We start from the raw sequence: 25515 nt of genomic DNA, 5'->3' as shown, positions 1-25515 counted from the left end.
CATCACTAGTAGAGAGCTGCGTTGAGGGTTGGGGGATGAAATGTTTACGCTGCTCCAAGGTGGGAAGGAGGCACATATAATTTGACCCAAATGGTGGGGAAGGGGTGTAAAGGGGTGGTCTTGCCCAGCTCGCCATATGAGCAACAATTTTAAAAAGCTGCCACGAGCCCTTAACTGATTATTACCTAAAGTGCGTGCAAATTCTTCCCAGCTGCCATCAGACTTTTGAATGGACCTACTTTATATTAAGTTGATCTTTCTCTGCACCCTAGCTATGACTATAACACTACATTCTGCACCTTCTCCTTTCCTTCTCTATGAACGGTATGCTTTGCATGTATAGCACGCAAGAAACAATATTTTTCACACTATCCCAATACAAGTGACAATAATAAATCAAATCAAAATTGGCAGAGGGTACATTAAATTAGAGAGATGAATATAGAATCCCTACACTACAGGAGTAGGCCATTCGGCCCATCGAGTCTTCACCAACCAGAATCCCACCCAGGCCCTATTCCCGTAGCCCCACATATTTGCCGTGCTAATCCCCTGACACTAAGGGTCAATTTAGCCTGGCTAATCCACCTAACCTGCACATCTTTGGACTGTGGGGGAAACGGGAGCACCCAGAGGAAACCCACGCAGACACGGGGAGAACGTGCAAACTCCACACAGACAGCGACCCGAGGCCGGAATTGAACCCGGGTCCTTGGCGCTGTGAGGCAGCAGTGCTAACCACTGTGCCACCTTGCCGCGGCTCAAAAACTGGTGCGGGGTTTGGTCTGGGGGGTACTGGCATCAGCACTGGGGAAAGTGGGGCCTGTAGCATTGGGATGGTTGACATCTAAAGCGTGTCAGGACATATTCTTGAAAACCGCACAACCAGGGAAGTAGAGAGGGCTTTAAACGAAAAAGATTGGGGGGGGCAGAGGGGATGATTCTGGAGAGAGAATACATCGGTTATAAAGCAAAAGGACATGGCAGCTATTCAGATAATGATATCCAGAGTGTGATAGGAAGGGACAGAGTGTACAAACAAAACAAACAGCAGGAAATAGGGTCAAAGGGGGGGAAAGATGGTCAGAAAGCAAAATTAAAGGCCCTTGACTGAAATGCATTGTATTCAGCACAAAATAAATGAATTGACAGCACAAATTGAGGTTAATGGGTATGATCATACAGTCATTACAGAAACGTGGTTTCAAGGAGATCAAGTTTATAAGTTTTATAAGCTCATTTATCAGTGTCACAAGTAAGGCTTACATTAACACTGCAATGAAGTTACTGTGAAAATTCTCCAATCACCACACTCCGGCGCCTGTTCAGGTACACGGAGGGAGAATTTAGCATGGCCAATGCACCTAACCAGCACATCTTTCAGACTTCAGGAGGAAACCGGAGCACCCGGAGGAAACCCACGCAGACACGGGGAGAACGTGCAGACTCCGCACAGACAGTGACCCCCAAGCCGGGAATCGAACCCGGGTCCCTGGCGCTGTGAGGCAGCAGTGCTAACCACTGTGCCACCCCAAAAAGCTGGGAACTGAATATTCAGGGCTATGCAACTTTGCATGAGGACATGCGGGAAGGAAAATATGTTGGGATTGCTTTGTTAGCACGAGATGGAATGGGTACGATAGCAATGAATAATCTTGGGTCAGAAGATGTAGAATCTATATGGATGATGGGAAGAGATAACAAGGGGAAAAAGACACTGGTGGGAGTAGGTTATAGACCCCCGAACAATAGCTACATTGTAAGACAGAGAATAAATCAGGAGCTAATGAGGATATGTAACAAATACAGTAACTAAATCATGGGTGACTTTAATCTTCATGTGAATTGGGAAAATCAAATAAGCAGAGATAGCCATGAGAAATAATTCATTGTGTGTATTCGGGACAGTTTCCTAAAACATTATATTGTTCCAACCAGGAAACATGCTATTTTGGGATCTGGTCATGTGTAATACAGTAGGAGTGGTTAGCACTGCTGCCTCAGTGCCAGGGACCCGGGTCCGATTCCCCGTTTGGGTCACTGTCTGTGTGGAGTTTGCACATTCTCCCCGTGTCTGCGTGGGTTTCCTCCGGGTGCTCCGGTTTCCTCCCACAGTCTGAAAGACGTGCTGGTTAGGTGCACTGGCCATGCTAAATTCTCCCTCAATGTACCCGAACAGGCGCCGGAGTGTGGCGACTAGGGGATTTTCACAGTAACTTCATTGCAGTATTAATGTAAGCCGACTTGTGACACTAATAAACTTCAATTTCAGAGTAAAAGATCCGCTAGGAAACTGTGCCCATAACATTTAGTATTCAGTTTGAATGAGAAACTTTGGTCCGAAACAACTGTGCTAAACTTAAATAAAGGTCATTACAAAGGAATGAGGGCAGAGCTGGCTGGAGTCGACTGAGAAAGATGTTTAGCAGAAAAGCCAGTTGATCAGCAATGGCAGATGTTTATGAAAATAGTTAACGACTCACAAAAAGATGTATCCCAGTGAGGAAGGAGGATTCTAGGAAGGGGATAAATCAACCCTGGTTAACCAAGGAAGAACAAAGAACAAAGAAAATTACAGCACAGGAACAGGTCCTTCTGCCCTCCAAGCCCGCACCGACCATGCTGCCCGACTTAACTAAAACCCCCTACCCTTCCAGGGACCATATCCCTCTATTCCCATCCTATTCATGTATTTGTCAAGATGCCCCTTAAAAGTCACTATCGTATCTGCTTCCACTACCTCTCCCGGCAGCGAGTTCCAGGCACCCACCACCCTCTGTGTAAAAAAACTTGCCTCATATCTCCTTTAAACCTTGCCCCTCACACCTTAAACCTATGCCCGTTAATAATTGGCTCTTCCATCCTGGGAAAAAACTTCTGACTATCCACTCTGCCCATGCCCCTCAACCTTGTAGACTTCTATCAGGTCGCCTCTCAACCTCCGTCGTTCCAGTGAGGACAAACCAAGTTTCTCCAACCTCTCCTCATAGCTAATGCCCTCCATACCAAGCAACATCCTGGTAAATCTTTTCTGTACCCTCTCCAAAGCCTCCACATCCTTCTGGTAGTGTGGCGACCAGAATTGAACACTATATTCCAAGTGCGGCCTAGATAAGGTTTTGATTGATTTTTAATTGTCACATGTATAAAGATACAGTGAAAAGTATTGTTCCTTGCGCGCTATACAGACAAAACATACTGTTCATCGAGAAGGAAACAAGAGTGCAGAATCTAGTCATAGCTAGGGTGTAGAGAAAGATCAACTTAATGCAGGGTAAGTCCATTCAAAAGTCTGACAGCAGCAGGGAAGAAGCTGTTCTTGAGTCGGTTGGTACGTGACCTCAGACTTTTGTATCTTTTTCCCGATGGAAGAAGGTGGAAGAGAGAATGTCCGGGGTGCGTGGGGTCCTTAATTATGCTGGCTACTTTGCCGAGGCAGTGGGAAGTGTAGACAGAGTCAATGGATGGGAGGCTGGTTTGCGTGATGGATTGGGCTACATTCGCGACCTTTTGTACTTCCTTGCGGTCTTAGGCAGAACAGGAGCCGTACCAAACTGTGATGCAACCAGAAAGAATGCTTTCTATGGCGCATCTGTAAAAGTTGGTGAGAGTCACAGCTGACATGCCAAATTTCCTTAGTCTTCCTTAGTCTTGAGAAAGTAGAGGCGTTGGTGGGCTTTCTTAACTATAGTGTCGGCAATGGGGGACCAGGACAGGTTTTTGGAGATCTGGACACCTAAAAATCTGAAGCTCTCAACCTTTTCTACTTTGTCCCCGTTGATGTAGACAGAGGCATGTTCTCCTTTACGCTTCCTGAAGTCGATGACAATCTCCTTCATTTTGTTGACATTGAGGGAGAGATTATTGTTGCCGCACCAGTTCACCAGATTCTCTATCTCATTCCTGTACTCTGTTCTATAAAGCTGCAATATGACTTGCCAATTTTTAAACTCAGTGCCCCGGCCGATGAAGATAAGCATGCCGTGTGCCTTCTTGACTACCTTCTCCACCTGCGTTGCCACTTTCAGTGACCTGTGTACCTGTACACCCAGATCCCTTTGCCTATCAATACTCTTAAGGGTTCTACCATTTACTGTATATTTTCTATCTGTATTAGACCTTCCAAAATGCATTACCTCACATTTCTCTGGATTAAACTCCATCTGCCATCTCTCTGCCCAAGTCTCCAACCGATCTATATCCTGCTGTATCCTCTGATGGTCCTCATCGCTATCCGCAAATCCACCAACCTTTGTGTCATCTGCAAATTTACTAATCAAACCAGTTACATTTTCCTCCAAATCATCCTCCCAGCACTGATCCCTGAGGAATGCCACATGTCACAGCCCTCCATTCAGAAACGCGCCCTTCCACTGCTACCCTCTGTCCTCTATGCATCCACCTGTATGGATCTGTATCCACCTTGCCAGCTCACCCCTGATCCCATGCGACTTCACCTTCTGCACCAGTCTGCCATGAGGGACCTTGTCAAAGACCTTACTCAAGTCCATGTAGACAACATCCACTGCCCTACCCTCATCAATCATCTTCGTCACTTCCTCGAAAAACTCAATCAAGTTAGTGAGACATGACCTTCCCTTCACAAAACCATGTTGCCTCTCGCTAATACATCCACTTATTTCCTGTCTCGAAGAATCCTCTCCAATAATTTCCCTACCACTGACGTCAGGCTCACCGGCCTGTAATTACCTGGATTATTCTTGCTACTCTTCTTAAACAATTGGTTATTCTCCAATCTTTTGGGATCTCCCCTGTAGCCAGTGAAGATATAAAGATTTCTCTCAAGGCCCCAGCAATTTCCTCTCTTGCCTCTCTCAGTATTCTGGGGTATATCCCATCAGGCCCGGGGGACTTGTCTACCTTAATGTTTCTCAAGAACCCCAATACCTCCTCCTTTTTGATCTCAACATGACTCAAACTACACACCCTTTCCCAGACTCATCATCCACCTTCTCTTTGGTGAATACTGATGCAAAGTATTCATTAAATACCTCGCCCATTTCCTCTGGCTCCACGCATAGATTCCCTCCCTTGTCCTTGAGTGGGCCAATCCTCTCCCTGGCTACCCTCTTGCTCTTTATATATGTGTAAAAAGCCTTAGGATTTTCCTTAATCCTGCTGGCCAATGACTTTTCATCACCCCTTTTAGCCTTCCTTACTCCTTGCTTAAGTTTCTTTCTACTTTCCTTGTATTCCACACTTGCTTCATGTGTTCCCAGCCTCCTAGCTTTGACAAATGATTCCTTTTTCTCTTTGACTAGGCTCACAATATCCCTCATCCAAGGTTCCCAAAACTTGCCATACGTATCCTTCATCCTTACAGGAATGTGCCGGTCCTGAATCCCTATTCCTGAATCCCTATCAACTAAAGGATAGTATTAAACTTTGAAAAAATATATACAATGTGGCAAAGATTCATGGTAAGCCAGAGGATTGGGAAAGTTTTAAAACCAACAAAAGATTACCAAAGAATAATAAAGGGGAGAAGATAAGCTATGAGGGTAAATTAGCAAATAATATGAAGACAGACTATAAGAGCTTCTTTAAATATATAAAAAGGAAGAAAGAAAAAGTGAATGTGGGCCCCTTAGAGAATGAGACTGGGGAAATAATAATGGGGAACCAGGGAATGGCAGAGAAGTTAAACAAATACTTTGTGTTAGTCTTCATGGTGGAAGACACTAATAGCATTCTAAAAGTACTAAATAATCAGTGGCAAAAGACGGCGGGGGAGGGGTTAAAAGAGGAGATAAATGCAAAACCTATCACTGCAGAACAAGTACCAGGGAAACTAATGGGGGCTAAAGGCCGATAAGTCCCCTGGACCTAATGGGTTGCATCCTAGGATATTAAAGGAAATAGCTACAGACATATTGGATGCACCAGTGGTAATCTTCCAAGAATCCTTACATTGTTGAAAAGTCCCAGAGGATGGGAAAACTGCTAATCCTTTTATTTAAAAAAGGAGGGAGACAAGAAAAAGAGTAATTAAAGGCCAGTTAGCTTAACTTCTGTTATTGGGAAAATGTTAGAGTCCATTATAAAGGACATAATAGCAGAACATTTAGAAATACATAATATAATCAAGCAGCATGGATTCACGAAGGGGAAACCATGCCTGACAAATTTATTAGAATTCTTTGAGGTGATAATGTGCAGGATAGATACAGGGGTACCAGTGGATGTGATATACTTGGATTTCCAAAAAGCATTCAATAAGGTACCACACAAAAGACTACTTAATAGGATAAGAACCCATGGTGTTGGGGTTAGTTTATTAGCATGGATGGAGGGTTGACTAACTGACAGAAGACAGAAAGTTGGACTAAGAGGTGTATTTTCAGGATGGCAACCTGTAACTAGTGGCGTGTCACAGGGATCAGAGCTGGGGCCACAATTATTTACAATATATGTTAATGACTTGGATAATGGAAGTAAATGTACTATTGCCAAGTTTGCAAATGGCTCAAAAATAGGTGGGTAGGCAAGGGGTGAGAATAGAACATAGACATAGAACAGTACAGCACAGAACAGGCCCTTCGGCCCACGATGTTGTGCCGACCTTCATCTGAAACCAAGATCAAGCTATCCCACTCCCTACCATCCTGGTGTGCTCCATGTGCCTATCCAATAACCGCTTAAATGTTCCTAAAGTGTCTGACTCCACTATCACTGCAGGCAGTCCATTCCACACCCCAACCACTCTCTGCGTGAAGAACCTACCTCTGATATCCTTCCTATATCTCCCACCATGAACCCTATAGTTATGCCCCCTCGTAATAGCTCCATCCACCCGAGGAAATAGTCTTTGAACGTTCACTCGATCTATCCCCTTCATCATTTTATAAACCTCTATTAAGTCTCCCCTCAATCTCCTCCGCTCCAGAGAGAACAGCCCCAGCTCCCTCAACCTTTCCTCATAAGACCGACACTCCAAACCAGGCAGCATCCTGGTAAATCTCCTCTGCACTCTTTCCAGCGCTTCCACATCCTTCTTATAGTGAGGTGACCAGAACTGCACGCAATATTCCAAATGCGGTCTCACCAAGGTCCTGTACAGTTGCAGCATAACCCCACGGCTCTTAAACTCCAACCCCCTGTTAATAAAAGCTAACACACTATATGCCTTCTTCACAGCTCTATCCACTTGAGTGGCAACCTTTAGAGATCTGTGGATATGGACCCCAAGATCTCTCTGTTCCTCCACAGTCTTCAGAACCCTACCTTTGACCCTGTAATCCACATTTAAATTAGTCCTACCAAAATGAATCACCTCACATTTATCAGGGTTAAACTCCATTTGCCATTTTTCAGCCCAGCTTTGCATCCTATCTATGTCTCTTTGCAGCCTACAACAGCCCTCCACCTCATCCACTACTCCACCAATCTTGGTGTCATCAGCAAATTTACTGATCCACCCTTCAGCCCCCTCCTCTAAGTCATTAATAAAAATCACAAAGAGCAGAGGACCAAGCACCAATCCCTGCGGCACTCCGCTAGCAACCTGCCTCCAGTCCGAAAATTTTCCATCCACCACCACCCTCTGGCTGTCTGATCGAAGACAGTTACCTATCCAATCGGCCAACTTTCCCTCTATCCCACACCTCCTTACTTTCATCATAAGCCGACCATGGGGGACCTTATCAAACGCCTTACTAAAATCCATGTATATGACATCAACCGCCCTACCTTCATCAACACACCTAGTTACCTCCTCAAAAAATTCTATCAAATTTGTGAGGCACGATTTGCCCTTCACAAATCCGTGCTGACTATCCCGGATTAATCCGCATCTTTCTAAATGGTCGTAAATCCCATCCCTAAGGACCTTTTCCATCAATTTACCAACCACCGAAGTCAGACTAACCGGTCTATAATTACCAGGGTCATTTCTATTCCCTTTCTTAAACAGAGGAACAACATTTGCCACTCTCCAGTCCTCTGGCACCATCCCCGTGGACAGCGAGGACCCAAAGATCAAAGCCAAAGGCTCTGCAATCTCATCCCTCGCCTCCCAAAGAATCCTAGGATACATTTCATCAGGCCCAGGGGACTTATCGACCTTCAGTTTATTCAAAACTGCCAATACATCCTCCCTCCGAACATCTATTTCCTCCAGCCTATTAGCCTGTAACACCTTCTCTTCCTGAAAAACATGGCCCCTCTCCTTGGTGAACACTGAAGAAAAGTATTCATTCATCACCTCGCCTATCTCTACTGATTCCATACACAAGTTCCCACCACTGTCCTTGACCGGCCCTAACCTCACCCTGGTCATTCTTTTATTCCTCACATAAGAGTAAAAAGCCTTGGGGTTTTCCTTGATCCGACCCGCCAAGGACTTCTCATGTCCCCTCCTAGCTCTCCTCAGCCCCTTTTTCAGCTCGTTCCTTGCTAACTTGTAACCCTCAGTCGAGCCATCTGAACCTTGTTTCCTCATCCCTACATAAGCTTCCCTCTTCCTTTTCACAAGACATTCCACCTCTTTTGTGAACCACGGTTCCCTCACTCGGCCATTTCCTCCCTGCCTGACAAGGACATACCTATCAAGGACACCCAGTATTTGTTCCTTGAAAAAGTTCCACTTTTCATCAGTGCCTTTCCCTGACAGTTTCTGTTCCCATCTTATGCCCCCTAATTCTTGCCTAATCGCATCATAATTACCTCTCCCCCAATTGTAAGCCTTGCCCTGCCGTCCGGCCCTATCCCTCTCCATTGCAATAACAAAAGACACCGAATTGTGGTCACTATCTCCAAAGTTCTCTCCCACAACCATGACACAAAGAATGACACAAAGAATCTACAGAGGGCGGCGGGGGACCTGTGAAATTCTTTACCCTGGGAGGGTGAGTGGAGGCTGGGTTGTTAAAGGTATGATTGCGGCCGAGATGGGCCTCAAGATTGTTTTTTCAACCGGCAGGGAAGGGAGTTGTGCAACGGATTGATTTGATTTAATGTCACATGTATTGGGATAGTGAAAAGTATAATTTCTCACACGTTATACAGACAGAGTACATAGTGGAGAAGGAAAGGAGAGGGTGCAGAATGTAGTGTTACAATCATAGCTAGGGTGTAGAGAAAGATCAATTGATTAAAGGTTAATTTTGGTAGGATGGAAAGGAGGAGGTGGGGAAAAAGTGGAAGTTAACAATTATCATAGAAGAATCCCTACAGTGCAGAAGGAGACCATTCAGCCCATTGAACCTGCACCAACAACAATCCCACTCCGACCCAAAACCCTGTAACCCCACTTATTTAACCTGCTATTCCCCGACACGAAGGAGCAATTTAGCATGGCCAATCCACCTTTCGTCATGGCACAAATCAATTCCTGCCTGCATCCACTACAGTTTGCCTACCGCCACAGCAGGCGCCATCTCCCTGGCCCTGCATTCAACCGGCAACACCTAGATAACAAAAACACCTATGTCAGACTCCTATTTTTGACTACAGCTCAGCCTTCAACACCATTATTCCGACAAAGCTCATCTCCAAACCTTGTGGTCTGGGGCTTGGCTCCTCCCTCTGCAACTGCATCGTGAACTTCCTAAACCACAGACCGTAGTCAGTAAGGATAGGGCAACAACACCTCCTCCATAATCATCCTCAAAACCGGTGCCCCACAAGGCTGTGTCCTCAGCCCCTCATTATACTCCTGAAACACCGATGACTGTGTGGAAATTCCCCTCCAACTTGATTTTCAAGTTTGTTGATGACACCACCATTGTGGGTCGGATCTCAAACAGTGACAAGATACAGTACAAGAATGAGATAGAGAATCTGGTGAGCTGGTGCAACGATAATAATCTCTCCCTCAATACCAACAAAACGAAGGAGACAGTCATCGACTTCAGGAAGCGCAGTGGAGGACATGCCCCTGTCTACATCAACGGGGACGAAGTAGAAATGGTCGAGAGCTTCAAGTTTTCAGGTGTCCAGATCACCAATAAACTGTCCCGATCGCCCCATGCCGACACTATAGTTAAGAAAGCCCACCAACGACTCTACTTTATGAAAGCTCTAAGGAAATTTGGCATGTCATAGAATCATAGAAAGAATCAGAAACCCTACAGTGCAGAAGGAGGCCATTCGGCCCATCGAGTCTGCACCGACCACAATCCCACCCAGGCCCTACCCCCACATATTTTACCCGCTAATCCCTCTAACCTACACATCCCAGGACTCTAAGGGGCAATTTTTTAACCTGGCCAATCAACCTAACCCGCACATCTTTGGACTGTGGGAGGAAACCGGAGCACCCGGAGGAAACCCACGCAGACACGAGGAGAATGTGCAAACTCCACACAGACAGTGACCCGAGCCGGGAATCGAACCCGGGACCCTGGAGCTGTGAAGCAGCAGTGCTAACCACTGTGCTACCGTGCCGCCCATGTCAGCTATGTCTCTCACCAACCTTTACAGATGCACCATAGGAAGCATTATTTCTGGCTGCATCACACCTTGGTATGGCTCCTGCTCTGTCCAAGACCGCAAGAAACTACAAAGGGTCGTGAGTGAAGCCCAGTCCATCACACAAACCAGCCTCCTGTCCATTGATACTGTCTCACTTCCCCCTGCCTCGGAAAAGCAGCCAACATAATTACGGACCCCACGCATCCCAGATATTCTCTCTTCCACCTTTTTCCATCAGGAATAAGATTTTTAAAAGTCTGAAATCACTTACCAACCGACTCAAAAACAGCTTCTTCCCTGCTGCCATCAGACTTTTGAATGGATTTACCTTGCACTAGGCTGATCTTTCTCTGCACCCCAGTTAGGACCGTAACACTACATTCTGCAGTCTCTTCTTTCCTTCCCGATGTACGGTATGTTTTGTCTGTTTAGCGCACAAGAAACAATACTTTTCACTGTATACTAATACATGGAACAATAATAAATCAGGTTAAAGTCCAACAGGTTTATTTGGAATCACGAGCTTTCTTAATCAGGTGATTCCAAATAAACCTGTTGGACTTTAACCTGGTGTTGTGAGACCTCCTACTGTTCCCAGCCAGCCCAATCCTGGCATCTCCACATCAATAATAAATCAAATCAAACATTTTTTGGAGTGTGGGAGGAAACTGGAGCACCCGGAGGAAACCCACGCAGACGCAGGGAGGATGTGCAAACTCCACACAGACAGTGACTAGAGGCCGGGAATCGAACCTGGGTCCTTGCCACTGTGAGACATTAGTGTTAACCACTGTGCTACTCTATTATAGTAAGAAGTCTCACAACACCAGGTTAAAGTCCAACAGGTTTATTTGGTCGCAAACGCCACACTAGCTTTCGGAGCGCTCACTGCTCCTTCGTCAGGTGGAGTGGGAGATCTGCCACTCCACCCGACGAAGGAGCGGCGCTCCGAAAGCTAATGGTATTTGCTACCAAATAAACCTGTTGGACTTTAACCTGGTGTTGTGAGACTTCTTACTGTGCTTACCCCAGTTCAACGCCGGCATCTCCACATCATGATTACTCTATTAACACATCAGATCAGTCATGATCTCGTTGAACAGCAGGGCAGAGCAGACTCCATGGGCCGAATGGCCTGCTTCTGCCCCTGCGGTCCCTTCCCAGTATCCATGAGCAATGCCACTGGAGGGTCAGCAAACAGTGTGTGTGTGTGTGTGTACACATGTATCAAACATATGTACAGTGTGTGTACACATCCATATCACATGTCCATGTGTGCACTGTGTAGGTGTGTGTGCAGGTTGGCTCCATCTCCAGCTGGCCTCACCTGGATGCGGGGATCCAGCTCCTCCTCCTCCTCCCTCTGCTCCTGCTGCCTCAGCCTGGCCTCCTCCTCCTCCTCCTGCTGCCCCAGGCCCGCTCCCTCTCCCTGAGCGGCGGCCACAGCGGCCCCCAGCTCCCCGGTGCCGGCCGGACTCTCCCTCTGAGCCCTGGGCTCTGTCATTCCGCCATGCAAGCGCCGAGGCCGCGGCTTCTCTCTCTCTCTCTCTCTCCCTGTGTGTTTGTCTCTGGGGTGAATGGTTAACGCTCCCGACACCCGGCTCGCCGTACTGCGTCACTCGTACGGCATCCCCGCCCGTCCACCACAACAAACAAACCGCCGCCATCTTGTCGAACGGCACGGCTCCTCTCCCTCGACTCGCGCCATTTTGTTGTACGGCGTCGCCACAGAGGGGGGGCGCCTCGCCATGTTGTAATACGGCACTTGGTCGATATGGGAACTAGCAGACACAAGGCGGGGGGGGGTGTGGGTGTTACCAACTCTCCAGGATTGCCCTGGAGATTATGCAGGGATTGTATATCAATCTCCCAAGACACAACCCCACTAGTGTGCAACCCTGGAGAAAAAAAAACATTGGGACATTGAAAAAAGATTGGTTTTTTCTCTGTTATTTATTTTGAACATTTCTCTGTACCAGGACCACACATATATAGGGAGGAGTTACACAATAAATAGCAGAGCCATCAAGAGTATAGAAACACAGAGGGACCTAGGTGTGCAAGTCCACAAATCCTTGAAGGTGGCAACACAGGTGCAGAAAGTGGTGAAGAAGGCATATGGTATGCTTGCCTTTATAGGACGGGGTATAGAGTATAAAAGCTGGAGTCTGATGACGCAGCTGTATAGAACGCTGGTTAGGCCACATTTGGAGTACTGCGTCCAGTTCTGGTCGCCGGACTATCAGAAGGACGTGGAGGCATTAGAGAGAGTGCAGAGAAGGTTTACCAGGATGTTGCCTGGTATGGAGGGTCTTAGCTATGAGGAGAGATTGGGTAAACTGGGCTTGTTCTCCCTGGAAAGACGGAGAATGAGGGGAGATCTAATAGAGGTGTACAAGATTATGAAGGGGATAGATAGGGTGAATGGGGGGAAGCTTTTTCCCAGATCAGAAGTGACGATCACGAGGGGTCACGGGCTCAAGGTGAGAGGGGCGAAGTATAACTCAGATATTAGAGGGATGTTTTTTTACACAGAGGGTGGTGGGGGCCTGGAATGCGCTGCCAAGCAGGGTGGTGGAGGCAGACACGCTGACATCGTTTAAGACTTACCTGGATGGTCACATGAGCAGCCTGGGAATGGAGGGATACAAAACGATTGGTCTAGTTGGACCAAGGAGCGGCACAGGCTTGGAGGGCCGAAGGGCCTGTTTCCTGTGCTGTACTGTTCTTTGTTCTTATATAAAAATATTGAAAATGCGGGGATGATAAAAGGCTGTTTGGCAGACTTTTATTTGATTTATCATTGTCACATGTATTAGCATACAGTGAAAAGTATTGTTTCTTGCGTGCTATAGAGAAAAAACATACCATTCATAGAGAAGGAAAGGAGAGAGTGCAGAATGCAGTGTTACAGTCATAGCTAGGGTGTAGAGAAAGATCAATTTAGTGCGAGGTAGGTCCATTCAAATGTCTGACAGCAGCAGGGAAGAAGCTGTTCCTGAGTCGGTTGGTATGTGTCCTCAGACTTTTGTATCTTTTTCCCGACGGAAGAAGGTGGAAGAGGGTATGTCCAGGGTGATTGGGGTCCTTGATTATGCTGGCTGCTTTTAAGTTTATGTTTATTTATTATTGTCACAAATAGGCTTAAGTTAACACTGCAATGAAGTTACTGCAAAAATCCTCTAGTCACCGCACTCTGGCGCCTGTTCGGATACACTGAGGAGAATTTAGCATGGCCAATGCACCTAATCAGCATGTCTTTCCAAGGCAGCAGGAAGTGTAAATGGAGTTAATGGATGAGAGGCTGGTTTGAGTGATGGACTGGGTTTCGTTCACGACCCTTTGCAGTCTTGGTCAGAGCAGGAGCCATATCAAGCTGTGATACATCCAGAAAGGGTGCATTCTATGGTACATCTGCAAAGATTGGTGAGCATCGTAGCGGGCTTGCCGAATTTCCTTAGCTGCCTGAGAAAGTAGAGGCGTTGGTGGGCTTTCTTAATTATAGTGTCGGTGTGGAGTGGCCAGGACAGGTTGTTGGTGATCTGGACACCTGAAAACTTGAAGCTCTCGACCCTTTCTACTTCTCCCAGGGCACAACTCTGGAAAAAAATAGTCATCGGGACATTGAAGAAAGATTGTTTTTCTTTCCCATCTTTTCCTTTGAACATTTCTCTCTGCCAGTACCTCACAAATAAAAAAATATTGAAAATGGGGGGATGACGAAAGGCTGTTTGGCTGACAGTCAAGCATCATCCAATTGGCTAATGAGTCTTTTGGTTTTCCAACTGACATCTGGAAGGTGGAGAAGCATCACAAGAACGTATGTGTGTTGGCCAATCAACGCCGGGAATGTGGAGGGCAAGTCATGTGATGAAACCCCCAGGGATACATTTACTCACCAATAAGACCATAGGTATCGGGGCAGAATTAGGCCATTCGGCCCAGAGTCTGCTCCGCCATTCAATCATGGCTGATAAGTTTTTCAACCCCATTCTCCCGCCTTTTCCCCGTAACCTTTGATCCCCTTACCAATCAAGGACCGATCTATCTCTGTCTTAAGTGCACTCAATGACCCGGCCTCCACAGCCTTCTGCAGCAATGAATTCCACAGATTCACCACCCTCTGGCTGAACAAATTCCTCCTAATCTCGGTTCTAAAGGGTCGTCCCTTTCCTCTGAGGCTGTGCCCTTGGATCCTAGTCTCTCCTACGAATGGAAACATCTTCCCCACGTTCACTCTATCCAGCCCTTTCAGTATTCTGGAAGTTTCAATGAGATTCCCCCCTATCCTTCTAAGCTCCATCGAGTACAGACCCAGAGTCCTCAAACGCTCCTCAAACACTCCTCATACCTCAAAATGCAGGATTTATTCATAGCTTCTAAGGTGGCAGCAGGAATGTTGACAAAATGCATTCCACACTATACAGATATACACAGGAATGTGTGCTCTTACTCACATCATAGGCTTTCTGCATGACTGTGCATTCTGGGCAACCCCAGCTTCGTATATGCTTGCTCGAGGAACATTCTTTCCCCCTCATTGGGTCCTATTGTGCCACACGGTGGCACAGTGGTTAGCACTGCTGCCTCACAGCGCCAAGAACCCAGATTCAATTCCCGACTTGGGTCCATGTCTGTGTGAAGTCTGCACGTTCTCCCTGATTTCCTCCAGGTGTTCCTCCCACAATCCAAATGATGTGCTGGTTGGGTGTATTGGCCATGCTAAATTCTCCCTCAGTGTACCTGAACAGGTGCCAGAGTGTGGCGACTAGGGAATTTTCACAGTAACTTCATTGCAGTGTTAATGTAAGCCTACTTGTGACACTAATAAATAAACTTAAACATGACCTAGTCCGGATTTCATTTCCTCTGTTCCGATTGACAATACTTGTGACATTAATAAATAAACTTTAAAAAAACTAGTGTCATCACACTATAACTGTAAATGTAATTACTGCTATTCCAAGCTGTCCTGACTCAACAAAACTTCATTCCATTGTAACCACCTAGTTCACTAATGTCTTTCAAGCAAGGAAATCTGCTGGCCTGGGAGAGAGCATTGGAGTGCAATATTGAAATAGAGGATCAGCTATGATCATAATGAATAGTAAGAAGTCTCACAACCAGGATAAAGTCCAACAGGTTTATTTGGAATCACGAGCTTTTGGAGCGCTGCTCCTTCATCAGGTGCTGCTCCTCATCACTCACCTGATGAAGGAGCAGTGCTCTGAAACCTTGTGATACCAAAAAAAACCTGTTGGACTTTAAGCTGGTGTTGTGAGACTTTTTACTGTGTCCACCCCAGTCGACATCTGATCATAATGAATGGCAGAGCAGGATTGACGGATTAAGTGCCCTACTCCTGCTCCTGTTTCCTCTGTCTCTATGAACCACAGGACTATTACGGTGGAGAAGGAAGCCATTTGGCGAATCGTATTTTTCAATATTCGTGCCCGGGATGTGGGCATCGCTGGTTGGTCAGCATTTATTGCCCGTCCCTAGTTGCCTGGGCATTTCAGAGTCAACCACATTGCTGTTGCCCTGGAGTCACATGTAGGCCAGTCTGGATAAGGACAGCAGGTAAATAGATGGGGTTACGGGCACGGGGCATTTTCTCCAGGTCCACTATGATGTGGTTGATTCTTAATTGCCTTCTGAGATGGCTGAGCCTCTCAGTTTCCAGTGCAATTGGAGTGGGCGACAAATGCTGGTGTTGTCAACGATGCCCAGATCCCCGGAAGGAATTTTTAAAAAATTCTAAGAGTTTTATTGCACAGTAAGACAATCGAATTGAATTTAATCATCGGGATTTGAATAAGTGGCTAAATAAAGGCATTGGCTGGATCACTGCAGCTTTCCAAACATTGTTTTGTCACAATCAATATTTTGAATCATTAAAGTATATTTTTACAATGAAGGATCACAACATCTTGTTCACGCCACTCATTCATCCAGATTTGCAGCTCTAATTCTATATTTCTTTGACAAGCCTTTATAGAATCCCTACAGTGCAGAAGGAGGCCATTTGGCCCATCAAGTCCACAATGACAACAATCCAACCCAGGCCCTATCCCCATAACCCACGTATTTACCTGTTGTCCTTACCCGGTCTGGCCTACATGTGACTCCAGAGCCTCAGCGATGTGGTTGACTCTTAAATGCCCTTAGGCAACTCAAGATGGGCAATAAATGCTGGCTCGCCAGCGACGCTCACATCCCATGAACGAATATTAAAAAAGAATACGATGTGCCAAATTGGCTTCTTCTACACCGTAACAGTCCTGTGATTCATAGACACATAGGAAATAAGAGGAGTAGGGCATTTGATCCTTCAATCCTGCGCTGCCATTCATTATGAGGTAGAGATGCCGACGTTGGATTGGGGTAGGCACATTAAGAAGTCTCACAACACCAAGTTAAAGTCCAACAGGTTTATTTGGAATCACGAGCTTTCGGAGTGCTGCTCTTTCATCACCTGGAATTAAGAATCTTTTAATGACCATGAAAACCGTTGTCGAATGTTGGCAAAACCAACCTGGTTCACTAATGTCCCTTTAGGGAAGGAAATCTGCTGTCCTTACCTGGTCTGACCTACATGTGACTCCAGAGCCACAGCAATGCGGTTGACTCTCAACTGCTCTCTGAAATGGCCTAGCAAGCTACTCAGTTCAAGGGCAACTCGGGATGGGCAATAAATGCTGGCCCAGGCGGTGACGCGCATGCCCCACAAATGAAAAAAGAAACTCAGCCGGTCTGGCACCCTCTGTGGAGGGAGAAACCAGAGTTGATTGTTGGAGTCAAATATTTGGTTCTTCATCAGAGCTGAACCCTGTTTCTCTTTCTCTCTGTCTCCATAGAGAGGCTGCCAGACAGGCTGAGCTCTTCCAGCACTTTCTAATTTTTATTCCAGACATCCCTCAAGTATTTTGCTTTTGTTTTGCTTTTCTTTCCATTACAATCCGGAGTAGGTACGGCAATAATAAGAAGAACAACTAAATAATGTGTTTAAGGCATAAATAAATAAATAAATGATGTGGCTGAGTAAAGTCACAAAGCAGCATCTGAGGGCAAGGAAGAAGGGGACAATTTCAGAAGGTTGCACCGGACGTGACGTCGGACAAATGACGTCGATGTGAAACCGGTCTATCGGGGTACGCCGGTGATGTCATCAGCAGGCGACACGGCTGGCCGCGCATGCGCCTGGTCCTCATGTAGCCCTCAGCTCTGGCAGTGTCTCCCCCCTCCAATAGTGTTTAATATCCCAGCAGTGGAAGGGCCTCTCTTCAGGTAAATCAGAGAATTGGAGGTGACTTGGAGCACTTTCCTTTTTATTTTAGTTATTGTTCATTAACTGTTTATTATTTGTGGATCTTTTTATGGAGAGGGGGGTAAATGTGACCTTTTTCTGGGATTGTTTGGAATGAAAGAAACACTTACATTTATATAGCACCTTTCTCCTCCTCAGCAGGTTCAATCCCCCCCCCCATCCCCAGGTAGTCACTGTTGAAACGTCAGAGACGCGGTGCTCAGTTTGCGTGCAGCAAGCTCCTGCATCAACAAGTGCGATGGTGAGCAGGTCTGCTGTCGATCGAAGGGTGACCATGTGTCCGACAGGCTGACGGGAAGTGGCTGGCAGGCACCGGCTGCCTGAGCGCGCTTTCCGCCTTCCGCGTGCCGGTTTGCTTCCCGTTTCCAGCACGTGACATGGGAAAGACCGTAAGATATTAGAGCAGGATTAGGCCATTCAGCCCATCGAGTCTGCTTCACCATTCAATCATGGCAGATATGTGTCTCAGCCCAATTCCCCCGCCTTTTCCTCACAACCTTTGATCCCCTTACCAATCAAGAACCTATCTATCTCTGTCTCAAATATACAGATGATGTGGAGATGCCGGTGTTGGACTAGGGTGGGCAGAGTAAGAAGTCTCACAACACCAGGTTAAAGTCCAACAGGTTTATTTGGAATCACGAGCTTTCGGAGCACAGCTCAGGTGACCTGATGAAGGAGCAGCGTTCCGAAAGTTTGTGATTCCAAATAAACCTGTTGGACTTTAACCTGGTGTTGTGAGACTTCTTGCTGTTAAATACACTCAATGACTTGGCCTCCACATGGGAGCCAATTTTGTGAATCTCTCCCAGTTGATATGGGATGCCCGTCAGCTAGGAGTGTAGGGAAACCAGGCCCCCTTCACGTAGCTCCCAGGCTATGACTTCAGAGGAATCCGGAAGAGGTTCAGCCCCCAGATGTGGAGCGGAGGCCCACCAGCTTGTGGACATGCCTTGGCACCCACGAAAGCGCACAGCTCTGGGCCAATGGCCCCACTGCCTCACTCACAGCTCAGGACTGTTGAAGGCGAAGGGCCTCCACACCTACAGCTGTGTGGTTGACTCTTAACTGTCCTTCTGAAATGCTTGAGCAAATCACTCAACCAGCGGCACCCACATCCCAGAGAGGAATAAAGAAAAAGAATCAATGCAATGAAACTCCGGATTTGACTAAAGCTGTTACCAGAAGCTAATGGATATTTATTAATTTGAATTTATTGTACACCAGTGGTTAGCACTGCTGCCTCACAGCGCCAGGGACCCAGGTTAAGTTCCAGCTTTGGGTGACTGTGTGGAGTTTGCACCTTCATAGAATCCTAGAATGGAATCATAGAATCCCTAGAGTACAGAAGGAGGCCATTCGGCCCATCAATCCTGGACCGACCACAATCCCACCCTAACCCCACATATTTACCGTGTTAGTCCCCCGAAACTAGGATCAATTTAGCATGGCCAATCAACCTAACGCGTACATCTTTTGGACTGTGGGAGGAAACCGGAGCGCCCGGAGGAAACCCACGCAGACACAAGGAGAATGTGCAAACCCCACACAGACAGTGACCCGAGCAGGGAATCGAACCCGGGACCCACGCGCTTTGAAGCAGCAGTGCTAACCACTGTGCCATTGTGCCGTTCTCCCCGTGTCTGCGTGGGTTTACTCCGGGTGCTCTGGTTTCCTCCCACACTCCAAAGGTTTGCAGGTTAGGTGGATTGGCCAGACTAAATTGCCCCTTAGTGTCACTAGGGAAATTAAGATGCTCTGTCAGAGTGTCAGTGCTGACTTGGGCCAAATGGCCTCCTTCTGCACTGTAGGGATTCGATGAAGCCCCAGTTATTGGTGCAAGGATAACGAATTCATATAAAAATGAATCTTTCCAATCAGAAACGTTGCTGAAGAGAGTGGCCAGATGCTCAACCCAGTTCTGACACCATCACAACAGTCACGGATTCCGTGCCCAGTTCAGGTGGCTGCAGGTTTTGGATTTAGAAGTTCTTGTGTTTTTCAGATTCATTCACAAGACGTGGGTATCACTGGCGAGACCAATATTTATTGCCCATCCCTCATTGCAGCTTGAGAAGGTGGTGGTGAGCTGCCATCTTGAACCACTGGGGACACAGGTGTAGGTACACCCACTGTGCTGTTAGGGAATTAAAGGCAAATTACTGCGGATGCTGGAATCTGAAACCAAAAGAGAAAATGCTGGAAAATCTCCGCAGGTCCGGCAGCATCTGGCAGGAGAGAAAGGAGCTGACGTTTCGAGTGGGAGGAAGTTGGGGGGCAGTAGATGGTGGGGTTCAGGGGGCTTGGGGGAGATGGTAGAAGGGTTTGAAGGATAGGGTGGGGATTTGACAGCTGAGGTGTTGGCAATGCGGAGAGCTGGTGGAGGTTGTTGGGCAGAGAGCTGGTGGAGGTTGTTGAGCAGAGAGCTGGTGGAGGTTGTTGGGCAGAGAGCTGGTGGAGGTTGTTGGGCAGAGAGCTGGTGGAGGTTGTTGGGCAGAGAGCTGGTGGAGGTTGTTGGGCAGAGAGCTGGTGGAGGTTGTTGAGCAGAGAGCTGGTGGAGGTTGTTGAGCAGAAAGCTGGTGGAGGTTGTTGGGCAGAGAGCTGGTGGAGGTTGTTGAGCAGGGAGCTGGTGGAGGTTGTTGAGCAGAGAGCTGGTGGAGGTTGTTGGGCAGAGAGCTGGTGGAGGTTGTTGGGCAGAGAGCTGGTGGAGGTTGTTGGGCAGAGAGCTGGTGGAGGTTGTTGGGCAGAGAGCTGGTGGAGGTTGTTGAGCAGAGAGCTGGTGGAGGTTGTTGGGCAGAGAGCTGGTGGAGGTTGTTGGGCAGAGAGCTGGTGGAGGTTGTTGGGCAGAGAGCTGGTGGAGGTTGTTGGGCAGAGAGCTGGTGGAGGTTGTTGGGCAGAGAGCTGGTGGAGGTTGTTGGGCAGAGAGCTGGTGGAGGTTGTTGGGCAGAGAGCTGGTGGAGGTTGTTGGGCAGAGAGCTGGTGGAGGTTGTTGAGCAGAGAGCTGGTGGAGGTTGTTGGGCAGAGAGCTGGTGGAGGTTGTTGAGCAGAGAGCTGGTGGAGGTTGTTGAGCAGAGAGCTGGTGGAGGTTGTTGAGCAGAGAGCTGGTGGAGGTTGTTGGGCAGAGAGCTGGTGGAGGTTGTTGGGCAGAGAGCTGGTGGAGGTTGTTGAGCAGGGAGCTGGTGGATGTTGTTGAGCAGAGAGCTGGTGGAGGTTGTTGGGCAGAGAGCTGGTGGAGGTTGTTGAGCAGAGAGCTGGTGGAGGTTGTTGGGCAGAGAGCTGGTGGAGGTTGTTGAGCAGAGAGCTGGTGGAGGTTGTTGGGCAGAGAGCTGGTGGAGGTTGTTGAGCAGAGAGCTGGTGGAGGTTGTTGGGCAGAGAGCTGGTGGAGGTTGTTGAGCAGAGAGCTGGTGGAGGTTGTTGGGCAGGGAGCTGGTGGAGGTTGTTGAGCAGGGAGCTGGTGGAGGTTGTTGGGCAGAGAGCTGGTGGAGGTTGTTGGGCAGAGAGCTGGTGGAGGTTGTTGGGCAGAGAGCTGGTGGAGGTTGTTGGGCAGAGAGCTGGTGGAGGTTGTTGGGCAGGGAGCTGGTGGAGGTTGTTGAGCAGGGAGCTGGTGGAGGTTGTTGAGCAGGGAGCTGGTGGAGGTTGTTGAGCAGGGAGCTGGTGGAGGTTGTTGAGCAGAGAGCTGGTGGAGGTTGTTGGGCAGAGAGCTGGTGGAGGTTGTTGAGCAGAGAGCTGGTGGAGGTTGTTGGGCAGGGAGCTGGTGGAGGTTGTTGAGCAGAGAGCTGGTGGAGGTTGTTGGGCAGAGAGCTGGTGGAGGTTGTTGGGCAGAGAGCTGGTGGAGGTTGTTGGGCAGGGAGCTGGTGGAGGTTGTTGAGCAGGGAGCTGGTGGAGGTTGTTGGGCAGAGAGCTGGTGGAGGTTGTTGGGCAGAGAGCTGGTGGAGGTTGTTGAGCAGGGAGCTGGTGGAGGTTGTTGGGCAGAGAGCTGGTGGAGGTTGTTGAGCAGAGAGCTGGTGGAGGTTGTTGAGCAGAGAGCTGGTGGAGGTTGTTGAGCAGAGAGCTGGTGGAGGTTGTTGAGCAGAGAGCTGGTGGAGGTTGTTGGGCAGAGAGCTGGTGGAGGTTGTTGGGCAGAGAGCTGGTGGAGGTTGTTGAGCAGAGAGCTGGTGGAGGTTGTTGGGCAGAGAGCTGGTGGAGGTTGTTGGGCAGGGAGCTGGTGGAGGTTGTTGGGCAGGGAGCTGGTGGAGGTTGTTGAGCAGAGAGCTGGTGGAGGTTGTTGGGCAGAGAGCTGGTGGAGGTTGTTGGGCAGGGAGCTGGTGGAGGTTGTTGAGCAGAGAGCTGGTGGAGGTTGTTGGGCAGAGAGCTGGTGGAGGTTGTTGGGCAGAGAGCTGGTGGAGGTTGTTGAGCAGGGAGCTGGTGGAGGTTGTTGGGCAGAGAGCTGGTGGAGGTTGTTGGGCAGAGAGCTGGTGGAGGTTGTTGAGCAGGGAGCTGGTGGAGGTTGTTGAGCAGAGAGCTGGTGGAGGTTGTTGAGCAGAGAGCTGGTGGAGGTTGTTGAGCAGAGAGCTGGTGGAGGTTGTTGGGCAGGGAGCTGGTGGAGGTTGTTGGGTAGGGAGCTGGTGGAGGTTGTTGGGCAGGGAGCTGGTGGAGGTTGTTGAGCAGGGAGCTGGTGGAGGTTGTTGGGCAGGGAGCTGGTGGAGGTTGTTGGGCAGAGAGCTGGTGGAGGTTGTTGGGCAGGGAGCTGGTGGAGGTTGTTGGGCAGGGAGCTGGTGGAGGTTGTTGGGCAGGGAGCTGGTGGAGGTTGTTGGGCAGGGAGCTGGTGGAGGTTGTTGGGCAGGGAGCTGGTGGAGGTTGTTGGGCAGGGAGCTGGTGGAGGTTGTTGGGCAGGGAGCTGGTGGAGGTTGTTGGGCAGGGAGCTGGTGGAGGTTGTTGGGCAGGGAGCTGGTGGAGGTTGTTGGGCAGGGAGCTGGTGGAGGTTGTTGAGCAGAGAGCTGGTGGAGGTTGTTGGGCAGAGAGCTGGTGGAGGTTGTTGGGCAGAGAGCTGGTGGAGGTTGTTGGGCAGGGAGCTGGTGGAGGTTGTTGAGCAGAGAGCTGGTGGAGGTTGTTGGGCAGGGAGCTGGTGGAGGTTGTTGAGCAGGGAGCTGGTGGAGGTTGTTGAGCAGAGAGCTGGTGGAGGTTGTTGGGCAGAGAGCTGGTGGAGGTTGTTGAGCAGGGAGCTGGTGGAGGTTGTTGAGCAGAGAGCTGGTGGAGGTTGTTGAGCAGGGAGCTGGTGGAGGTTGTTGGGCAGAGAGCTGGTGGAGGTTGTTGAGCAGGGAGCTGGTGGAGGTTGTTGGGCAGAGAGCTGGTGGAGGTTGTTGAGCAGAGAGCTGGTGGAGGTTGTTGAGCAGGGAGCTGGTGGAGGTTGTTGGGCAGGGAGCTGGTGGAGGTTGTTGGGCAGGGAGCTGGTGGAGGTTGTTGAGCAGAGAGCTGGTGGAGGTTGTTGAGCAGGGAGCTGGTGGAGGTTGTTGGGCAGGGAGCTGGTGGAGGTTGTTGGGCAGGGAGCTGGTGGAGGTTGTTGGGCAGAGAGCTGGTGGAGGTTGTTGAGCAGGGAGCTGGTGGAGGTTGTTGAGCAGGGAGCTGGTGGAGGTTGTTGGGCAGAGAGCTGGTGGAGGTTGTTGGGCAGAGAGCTGGTGGAGGTTGTTGAGCAGAGAGCTGGTGGAGGTTGTTGGGCAGAGAGCTGGTGGAGGTTGTTGAGCAGAGAGCTGGTGGAGGTTGTTGGGCAGAGAGCTGGTGGAGGTTGTTGGGCAGAGAGCTGGTGGAGGTTGTTGAGCAGAGAGCTGGTGGAGGTTGTTGGGCAGAGAGCTGGTGGAGGTTGTTGGGCAGGGAGCTGGTGGAGGTTGTTGGGCAGAGAGCTGGTGGAGGTTGTTGGGCAGGGAGCTGGTGGAGTGAATGGGAGAGCTGGTGGAGGTTGTTGGGCAGGGAGCTGGTGGAGTGAATGGGAGAGCTGGTGGAGGTTGTTGGGCAGGGAGCTGGTGGAGGTTGTTGGGCAGAGAGCTGGTGGAGGTTGTTGAGCAGAGAGCTGGTGGAGGTTGTTGGGCAGGGAGCTGGTGGAGGTTGTTGGGCAGGGAGCTGGTGGAGGTTGTTGGGCAGGGAGCTGGTGGAGGTTGTTGGGCAGGGAGCTGGTGGAGGTTGTTGGGCAGGGAGCTGGTGGAGGTTGTTGGGCAGGGAGCTGGTGGAGGTTGTTGGGCAGAGAGCTGGTGGAGGTTGTTGGGCAGGGAGCTGGTGGAGGTTGTTGGGCAGGGAGCTGGTGGAGGTTGTTGGGCAGAGAGCTGGTGGAGGTTGTTGGGCAGGGAGCTGGTGGAGGTTGTTGGGCAGGGAGCTGGTGGAGGTTGTTGGGCAGGGAGCTGGTGGAGGTTGTTGGGCAGAGAGCTGGTGGAGTGAATGGGAGAGCAGTGGCAGCTTTGTGTGTATTGACAAACTGAGGAAGGCACGGTGTCACCGGGGAAAGAGAGAGAGGGAGCTGCGCGGCAGCGAGTCACTGCGGGCCTTTATCATCTTCAGGCAGTTGCGTCTCTTTGAATGGGGGATTATTTCATTCAGGCATTGCCAGGGATTGAAGTAGGGACGGGATTAAAGAGACTTCCTCATGGGGGCCATTGAAAGGAGAAGCGGATGAACCCTGTGAGACTGCAGCCTGTTTCACTGGCACTGCTGTCAGCAAGCTGCAGGCACGGGCTGCGAAGATTGTGCGTGTGTCTGTGTGTGTGTGTGTGTGTGTGTCTGTGTGTGTGTGTGTGTCTGTGTGTGTGTGTGCGTGTGTCTGTGTGTGTGTGTCTGTGTGTGTGTGTCTGTGTGTGTGTGTGTGCGTGTCTGTCTGCGTGTCTGTGTGTGTGTGTGTCTGTGTGTGTGTCTGTGTGTGTGTCTGTGTGTGTGTGTCTGCGTGTCTGTCTGCGTGTCTGTGTGTGTGTGTGTGTGTGTGTCTGTGTGTGTGTGTGTGTGTCTGTGTGTGTGTGTGTGTGTCTGTCTGCGTGTCTGTGTGTGTGTGTGTGTGTGTGTCTGTGTGTGTGTCTGTGTGTGTGTGTCTGCGTGTCTGTCTGCGTGTCTGTGTGTGTGTGTGTGTGTGTGTGTGTCTGTGTGTGTGTGTGTGTGTCTGTGTGTGTGTGTGTGTGTCTGTCTGCGTGTCTGTGTGTGTGTGTCTGTGTGTGTGTGTGTGTGTCTGTCTGCGTGTCTGTGTGTGTGTGTGTGTGTGTGTCTGTCTGCGTGTCTGTGTGTGCACAACATGGCAGATAACCAGCAGTAAAAGAATATATTCTGCCCATGCTGATTCGCAGCAGACTATTCTGTGTTGGGAGGTGTATCAGGTACCATAGCAACGGGTACAAATTTGTCACTGTCTGCGGTACAGTGCTGGTGGGTACGGGTCTGTCACTGTATAACACTGGGGTACAGTGCTGGAGGGCACGGGTCTGTCACTGTATAACACTGGGGTACAGTGCTGGTGGGTACGGGTCTGTCACTGTATAACACTGGGGTACAGTGCTGGTGGGTACGGGTCTGTCACTGTATAACACTGGGGTACAGTGCTGGAGGGCACGGGTCTGTCACTGTATAACACTGGGGTACAGTGCTGGAGGGCACGGGTCTGTCACTGTATAACACTGGGGTACAGTGCTGGAGGGCACGGGTCTGTCACTGTATAACACTGGGGTACAGTGCTGGAGGGCACGGGTCTGTCACTGTATAACACTGGGGTACAGTGCTGGTGGGTACGGGTCTGTCACTGTATAACA

The 25515-nt window shown here is 49.2% G+C and overlaps 2 protein-coding genes across 5 annotated transcripts in view; one reads left to right on the top strand and one right to left on the bottom strand.

Annotated features, from left to right (window-relative positions):
- The window catches only part of LOC144496879 (SH3 domain-binding protein 5-like), a 61043-nt gene extending 48944 nt beyond the window's left edge, over nt 1–12099 (bottom strand). The window contains exon 1 of one of the 2 annotated variants that reach the window (XM_078217465.1): nt 11762–12099. In XM_078217465.1, the coding sequence (XP_078073591.1) occupies nt 11762–11938 (177 nt within the window). In that variant the 5' untranslated portion in view covers nt 11939–12099. The remainder of the gene's footprint in view (nt 1–11761) is intronic. The other variant, XM_078217464.1, reaches the window with a different exon arrangement.
- A 5499-nt stretch (nt 12100–17598) lies between these two features.
- gtf2h4 (general transcription factor IIH, polypeptide 4) overlaps nt 17599–25515 on the top strand; it is a 79283-nt gene continuing 71366 nt past the window's right edge. Inside the window, exon 1 of one of the 3 annotated variants that reach the window (XM_078217487.1) lies at nt 17599–17721. The gene's annotated coding sequence lies outside the window, so the exon portion shown is untranslated. Of the gene's footprint in view, nt 17741–25515 lie in introns of all 3 variants that reach the window. The other 2 variants (XM_078217486.1, XM_078217488.1) reach the window with 2 other exon arrangements.

This window comes from Mustelus asterias, chromosome 8 (assembly GCF_964213995.1).
Source record: "Mustelus asterias chromosome 8, sMusAst1.hap1.1, whole genome shotgun sequence".
Taxonomy (NCBI): domain Eukaryota; kingdom Metazoa; phylum Chordata; class Chondrichthyes; order Carcharhiniformes; family Triakidae; genus Mustelus; species Mustelus asterias.
This window is presented reverse-complemented; position numbering and strand designations above follow the sequence as displayed.